The sequence below is a fragment of the Poromitra crassiceps genome (assembly GCF_964638095.1).
Source record: "Poromitra crassiceps genome assembly, chromosome: 2".
NCBI classification, from domain to species: Eukaryota; Metazoa; Chordata; class Actinopteri; order Beryciformes; family Melamphaidae; genus Poromitra; species Poromitra crassiceps.
In genome coordinates, this window is record NC_139624.1 from 84,480,290 (window position 1) to 84,488,630 (window position 8,341).

The following is an 8,341-nucleotide window of genomic DNA, read 5'->3' on the forward strand; positions in this document are numbered from 1 at the left end:
TTAATAGAGGTTCTTCTGCACGTAGGCGGCGATGTACTTGACGGCCAGCATGGTCTCCTCGCATGTGGGCTTGATCTGAGACTCGGGCAGCAGGAACCCATAACGACCGGTGTCACGCAACTCGAAGGTGTAGGAATACTTCACTCCCAGGTCGTAGGCCCAGTCGTCAGAGCCTCCGGCAGCAGGGTCTGAGGGGAGAGAGAGGAGAAGAAGAGCCTAATTAAAAATAGATAACTGGGCTTTGAAACAAATACTGGGTTTGGTCTTGTCTTTGTTATCATAACTCATGACCCTTTGACCTCGAGAGGCCATATGTGTATAGAGCTTTGTGCATTGTGAACACATAATACATACTACTAGGCTGGGCCTATGGGCTGGGAATTATGGTTGAAATCAATATCACGATAATCACAAGGATTTTTCTCTGTATCACACTATATGGGTCATGTATGCAAAATCATGTTAAATAATCAAATTAACGTTCATCTCATTGAACCGAGTCGTAATGTTAGGTGTGATCCCAAACAAAACGGAAATATTAATATTCCTACCATGCTTTCATGAGTTTTTAAGTAAAATGTGCTCGTCATCATCAATTTCGTCACCAGAAATGTGTGTCATGATATTAAAATATCTTCATATCGTCCTTATATGATTCCACTGAAAGACGATAAACAATAATATTGAACTATCGCCCAGCCCTACTATAGGAGTGGAAAATAGACTGTCAAGCTTCCTCTCTATGCCCTATCTTCTCCACTATGGAGACCACTTTGGACTGCAACATCAACATCAACATCACTTACAGATGGTGGCAGCACCAGGCCCACTGGTGTAGCGGGTGCCATACAGACTGCGCAGAGCAGCAGAAGCTCCCTCAGCCACCTTCAACTGCAACACAGAGAAGAAACAATGGAAGAAACAGTCAGCTTAGTGGAAGAAAAACGTTTTTTCTTCCGCTAAGCTGACTGTACAGGTGCAAACAGTGCATAATAGTGAAGAGCAGATGGGAGTGTGACTACAGGAAATGAACCCCCCAGAATAATGCACAAGCAAACTTCTGGACAAAAATATGATGGATGACGGATTCCCGGAGTTCTTTTGTTAACGTGCTGGAACATTGCAAGTGAGAGATAGAGAGGCAGAGATGTGTGATCCAGGGGTGTGAGTGTTAACCACCCAGTGAGAGGTACACGAGCTGCTTGCTTCCTATGAGAATGAGCCATATGAGCTGGAGTCAGGGAGTAAATTATTTGCAGCAGCTAAGTATAGACTTAAGATAAGAGTGATAATGGGACTGGGTGGAGTCACTGCATAAGAGTTTTGGAAATCATTTTAGAGAAAGGGACATGAGTGACTAGCCTTAGCCTATGTGTTCGAAGATTCTTTTTTGACAATTGTGATATGTTGATATCTGAATGGAGATGCTCCACCTCCTGGAACCACTATAACTACATTTGTCATGCTATGTTTAAGTTAAAGATAGCATTTGAATTTTATTTCAAGCGTGTTGAAACGAAAAGATGCCTACATAATATATGATTGGAGAATTGTCTCCTATAGCAAATTAGACCTATTTGGCATAAGTGATTTTATAATCTGTCAATACAATAAACATGGTGGTATCAGTCTGACAAAAAGCCTTAGGCTATAGGAGAACTTCACCTAAAAACAATGCTGATTCATTTTACACACAATCTCAGTTTTCAGATACATGTGAGATTATGTGCAAAAATAAATCAGCAATGTTTTCTCGTGAATTTCTCCTTTAAATGTGCTGGGACAGCACATTTACAGATACAGATACAATTCCCGGATGCAATTAAGAGATTGTCATGTTTAAAATGTCTATCTCTGCTCTGAGATGCATCTGTTAACCCATTCATTGCACTGATTGTATAATGTACAGTGATTAGTTTGTGGCAGGTGATGGTGGTGACTGACCAGCTCACTGTGGTCGGCAGCCAGCTGGTAGGTGTAGGAGTAGGGGAAGAGCAGCAGCTGGGAGTAGGAGTGGATGGTGAGGTAGGCCTTGATGACAGACTTGTTCCTGCGGATGAAGTCGGCAACATTCTTGACCTCAATCTCAGACTCGGGCTTGGACCCACAGTAGGTGTCGCTGCAGGGGTTGCTGGAGGCTCCGATGGCTATAGTAATATCACATTGAGGAGAGATGTGAAACTTTTAGGGAAACTTACTGAAGTAAAGAATGGTGACAGCAGGTTAGTCCTCAATTAGCTGCAATAATAAAACCTTTTCTAGATACACAAGTTTAATTTCTTATATATGCTTAAGACATAAGCAATCTTTGTCCATGTTCCACTTACTGCACCAGCCAGCGTTGAAGTTCCTGTTGGGGTCAGCTCCGATGCAGCTGGATCCAGACCTCCTGGAGCGAGTTTTCCTCCACATCCTGTTCTAAAGGCCCCAACATGCACAGAATGCACACTCAAGTACAGAGCTAATAAATCAACAAATTCTGTAAGATTGCCAGCATGGTCTCCATTAGGTAATGCTATACATTTCAAAGTGATATGTAACATACACTCTTGTGGGTGTAGTCATAGCCATCGATGTTGAAGACGGGCAGAACGAAGACATCCATCTGGTCGAGAAGGCTGGTCATCTGAGAATTGCTGCCATAGGTAGACAGAGCCTGAGGGAGATCAGAAGCGGTTTAGATACTATAATTCACAGAAACCTCTTTCCAAATACTAGCCATGCCCATCAGGATATCTTCCTTACCTCCTTGACAAACCACTGGCAGAAGGCAGGAGAGATCCACTCTCTGGCATGGATGCCACAGTCCAGGAAGATGGCAGGCTTGGTGGAGCTAGACTTCTTACCGAGCTGTGGTTAGAGAATATTACGTTTGTTAGATGGAATCCAGTGTCGCTTGACCAGACTATCTCCATTTAGTGCTGTACCAGCGCTGGGGAATCATACAATAAATTATTCTTAATCATTATACATTATATAACACCATGGATCAATATTCATGATTTTTGATTGCAAATAAATAATGGCATACCTTGAGAACGGTCATGGGGCGTCCCTCATAAGTGCTTCCAATCACCTCCTTGCTGATCAGTAGAGAATTAGAGGAGGAAATGGAGGAGATCCAGGACTGGACCTGAAATCAAAAGAACAGAAGGAATGAAATCACAGAGTGAGGTCATGGGAGAGGGAGTAAAAGACCAACGGCGATAGAATTTATGAATGCCAGGATATTTTTTGCCTCTTACTTTGTCCCAAGAGTTGTACTTGGTGTAGCTGTGAGTCCTGGGGGAAGGCTTATTGTCAGCCTCGGCATCAACATAGGCCTGCACATCGTCAATCAGGACCCTGGAGACAAGAGTATATTATTTCCTGGCACAATATTTGCTTTCAAACAAGCAATTTTGTAGGCCTATTTACCGCTCAGCAATTGATAGCAATTGAGTTCTTCAGCAATGATAATAAAATTATATGCTCAAATGTGGAAAAGGGGTTAATTAAACAAACATACAAACATCATGAATCAACTCAAGAAGACACATTCGGGTTGAGATGCATCCATGTCATGTTCAGTGAGGAAGTGTATGTGTATCGGGACCTACTCGTGGTCCATGTCGTTCTGCTGTAACATGATAAACATCATGTCAATGTGGGCAGCAGGCACACGGATGTCCACATCAATGTCGATGGTCACCAGCTCTGCGCTCTCTGGGCTCCAGAAGTCGACCTGCAGATGGCGCCACAGACAAACAGTTGAACACGTTGACGGTCAGTCAGACAGCACTGAGTTTTTCAGCCACTCCACTCATTTGACAAATTGTGGGGAGTTGAATTCTTATTGTGAAGTGAATATATGTCCAAATGCTACAGATGTTTAATTTGATCATTCAGGAAAGAAAAACAATAATAATTATTAGAATAATTTAGAAGTGATTAGACCATCTGAACAAGCATTGAATAGAATGACCTGAGAAAGTATGTCCAATTTAGCCTATCACCTTTATCAAACCAATTTAACCCCTGCAGTGAGTGAGAATAGCACACTTTTAGGTGGGGATGTGTGACCAGTACCTCCATGCTGTTAGCCAGTTCCTTAATGAGCGTCACATGCTCGTCAACCACAGGCTTCAGACGGAACACTTTCTCTCTGTACATGCGAAAGAGATGAAGAAATATAATAGCCATCGTTTTGTTGTCCACATTTTGGAGCATTCATTATAGTACAGACTATACACAGCCTACACAGTAAGTGCTAGGCATTTCACCACAGAGGTTGTGATCATGTAGGGGCATGGTTCATTCTGTTACAGGGACACAACAAGGGAATCAACATGATTGGATAACGAACATGTAGCCAATCAGTTAGCCTATATGACAATGTTCATCAATATCAGCTACATGCGTTCAGAATTGGGGTGTATAAAAACATTTGGAGAGATTTATAAACCTGTACTTTCAGTCTCTGTAGCTGCAGATGTGATATTCAAGTTACTTTTTACATGTGTTGCCTACTGTATAATCTATAAGAATACGTAACACTATGTTTTTTTTTACTCATATCAAATTCCAACTGTTAACTATAATTGCACCAGCCAAAAGCTACAGTGGTTAGTAGTTTTTTCTTTTAGTGAGGCCTCCCATCCCAGCAGTTACCGGCTCAACCTTCTATTGCATCATCCTCTTCTAAAAACAAATGTTGAAAATGCACCTGGTCCAGATGGCATTCTCTTGGTTTACACTCACACTCATTCCATCATTCTGTCTTTCTGCCGGTTCAAATGTTTCTACTAATTGCAAATATTGATGTTGAGATGCTTTGAATTGCAGGTAATGACATCACATCCTGATTATTGGCCTTTTTGGAGGCTAAATACAATGATACAGAGCAGGCAGGGAGGTAATTAGTTGCAATATCACTGAGCTGTGCCTAGTGTTACACAGACTTGAAAGAAAAAAAAAATGTTTTTTTTTGCTCCAAAAAATATTAGAACGTTACCCCTCGAAGCGAGTGACCTCAGCCAGGGCAAATGCCACCAATCCGAAAAGCAGAAGGACCTTCATGTTGCCGATGAGGCTGAGCTCCTCTCTGGAGCGCACTTATAACCCTGGCCCTCCACCTGTCCACCAATCCCCTCTGTGATGCAGCAGCATGTCACGTTTCCTCCCTATAGAAGGGCCTGTGCACCTGTTACTTTAGGTGTTACGTGGAGATACAGGCTGAAAGGACGCATAATCAATGATTAACAGCCACGAAAGCTTGTGCCAGGGGTGAAACCAAGGTCAAATAGATTTTGATTCCTCATAGTAGGATTTTTCAGAATGTACTGTTATTCCTGAATCCTGGCCCTGTTTAGTTTCAGTGATTCAGGACTGATAGCACATTTTCATGAACGATGATGACTTGCAACAAATAAGGTAATTGAAAAAACTATACAACCTGGAATTTTTGATTTTATTTTATTCATATTTTCATATATTCACAAACTGTACAGTTACAGAATAGAAAAAAAATCTATCAACATGTTTAAATACCACAAAGACAACCACCACGTATATTGACAATATAATCAGCCTACCTGGAGTGTTTGTGTTGCACTCTTATTTATACAGTCTGTTGGTCACTCCCAGACTTTGCAACATCACTGGCTACTGCATTTCAATCTTATTATGCAAACATTTATTGCCACAAGGAGCACAGAATTGGACAGAATTTGAATAGCATAGCATACTGCCACCACTTATCATAGTCATATATGTTATTTGCTGATATAATTTACATCACATTTGCTAGACACATTGAATTGTTCCATGTTTACAATTGTTGACAGAGCATTATATACTGCAGCTAGATTGTGATTTTCTTGAGTTTTAGCTTTGGTAATTTGTTGAGCTCCCAACTGGTGGATGACCTGCTAAACACACATAATAGTTACAGTACCACTGGACATGAATATTACTGCACTGTATTCTTAATGTACAATGAGATGGCAAAATCCTGTAGCACTTGCATATGTTATGTATAATGTGATTAGCCTTCAGTAATGATGTATAGCCTTTTCTTGCAGGACACTACTTGTTTTAACACTCCTAGAAAATAATTGTTGTTGTTACGGGGCCCTGGGGTCATAAGATGGAAAAGTCAGGACAGACAGTCACTCACTCACTTGCTCGCTCACTCACTCGTTCACTCACTCACTCACTTGTTCACTCATTCACTCACTCACTCGGTCGCTCACTCACTCACTCAGTCAGTCATGGACGTTTAGTGAGTTTAATGATTAAAGGGCCGTACCTAGGGATAGGAAGGTGATAGAGAGTTGGGATTGGAGGGGTTGGTAGGAATAGAGGGTTATGGGTGGTGTTGGGGGGTCAGGGAAAAGTGGCGCCGTGGTCTAAAAGGTTAGCACTTGTCATTTAGTGAAGGATGTGTTCACTCTTTATTTCACAGGCCCTATCAAGAAACATCTTCGAGTGTGGGTGTGACAGACATTATGTGACATGTGACGTTTGACAAAGGATTATTCTGCTAAACAACATTGTGCAAGTTAGTGAATGTCTCTTGGACTATCTATGAATACGACATCCAACATTACAGCCATGTCTGCATGGTTCAGTGCTTGGTAATACAGTTGGGGTTCTTAAAGCATGGAATGTCTCCATCCCAAGCCCTTTTACCACAGAACAAAAAGAGCAGGGAACGTGAATTTGTACTCTTTCCTCACTTAACGTCAGAGGAGGCCTTGCTTTTGGCCGTGAGGCTCAGGGCCTCGGAGGCGCGGTAGGAGAGGGCGCTCATCCTGGAGCTGATGCTCGGGTGAGCTCCAGTAGCACCACGTGGCGAGCACCGCAACAGACGTAGGAGGTTCTTGCGAAAGTTGTGTCCCACGAAACCATAGAGTATGGGATTCATGCAGCTGTTTAAGTAGGCAATGCAGATGGTGAAAGGCATGGCGGTGTCGATGACCTCCAGGATGGCACAGTTCTCCAACACGGCCAGCTGGGTCAGCACCTGCAGGAAGTGGAACACCTGATGGGGCACCCAGCACAGGAAGAAGGCGAGGACAGCTGCCGCTAGCATGCGCAGCACCTCGTCGTCCCGGGAACGCGTGCTCTTCTGGATGTGCCTGGCGACCAGCAGCGCCCGGCCGATGAGGCAGTAACAGGTGATGAGGATGAGGAAGGGCACCAGGAAGCCAAGCAGGCTCTTCATCAGGCTGATGGCTAGCAGGAGTTGTTTCAGCCGCACCGTGTTTCCATCCTTGGGATGCAGAATGGCGCACACGGTGGTGTTCGATTTGTTTATGTTGTGGACGTCCCTGGTCAATGCTGTGGGCACACTGAGCAGGAAAGCAAGCAGCCAGATTAGAACGCAGGTGATCCGCGCGTACACCACGGTGCGGAACCTGCGTGATCGCACCGGGTGGACGATGGCCAGGTAACGGTCCATGCTGAGCGCCGTGAGGAAGAAGATGCTAGTGTAGAGGTTGAAGATGACCAATCCTGCACTGGCCTTGCACAGGAAGCCTCCAAAGGGCCAGTAGTAGCCCGTGGCTGTGAAGGTGGCCCACATGGGCAGGGTGATGAGGAAGGTGAGGTCAGAGACGGCGAGATTGAGCACAAAAATGTTGGCAACTGTCTTGAGCTTCATGTAGCGATAGATGACAGCCACCACCATGCTGTTGCCCACGATGCCGATGACAAAGTTACAGCCGTAGACAACGGGTACCATGGTGAAGATGAACTCGTGGCTCCCAGACATGCCACACTTCAGATCTATCCCTTCTGTCGCTCCTGCCGTTATATTCTGCATTTTCCCCTTTGTTAGTGCCAGATCCCGATCTCTTTCAAACAGGGGGCCCTGTCGGCAGGGTGCGTCTGTGCTGTCTGATACAGGCCTTGGGCGAGGGCCTCAGATAGTCCTATAAAAGAAACACAACAAAAATGTCACAGACAGTCTGAGGGAAGAGTCATCATTACCATTGGCACGGCCCATAAACGTTAATCTACAAGAGCGCCCATGAAAGTGCACACGCTCACCCTACACCAGCTCATTAAAGACCTACACATTAAAACCATCAGCTTTCTGCTATTTCTGTCAAATAAGAGGAGATCAAAAACAGATGTTGTACGTTATTCAATATTCCAAAAATGCCCTTTGAAACGTGGCGAACAGTCTGCATTCTGCCTTCTCCCTTAAAACGTCTCTCTTTGCTAATGAACGGCAACAGTAAAACTGTACGGTGTTTATCAAATGCTCCGTCCATCTGGGTGGACTGTCAGCGCCCGGAAGGAGAGCGTTTATGTTGTGTGTTACGGCCCTGTGTTAATGAAGACTGCATGGCAA

At 44.0% G+C, this 8,341-nt stretch overlaps 2 protein-coding genes across 2 annotated transcripts; both read right to left on the reverse strand.

Annotated features, from left to right (window-relative positions):
* cpb1 (carboxypeptidase B1 (tissue)) lies at positions 1–5,058 on the reverse strand (the record flags this gene model as incomplete). Its single annotated transcript, XM_083632210.1, has 11 exons — positions 1–188; positions 807–891; positions 1,945–2,147; positions 2,328–2,418; positions 2,546–2,656; positions 2,746–2,850; positions 3,032–3,133; positions 3,246–3,345; positions 3,600–3,724; positions 4,069–4,144; positions 4,994–5,058. 11 exons carry the CDS (start codon positions 5,056–5,058, stop codon positions 1–3), a joined length of 1,251 nt encoding a protein of 416 aa, XP_083488336.1.
* Positions 5,059–6,715: 1,657 nt separating this feature from the next.
* Positions 6,716–8,073, reverse strand: agtr1b (angiotensin II receptor, type 1b; the record flags this gene model as incomplete). The annotated part of the gene is given in 3 exon segments (XM_083632202.1): positions 6,716–7,843; positions 7,845–7,916; positions 8,035–8,073. Coding segments are annotated over 3 exon segments (1,239 nt in total).
* Between the last annotated feature and the right edge of the window lie 268 nt (positions 8,074–8,341).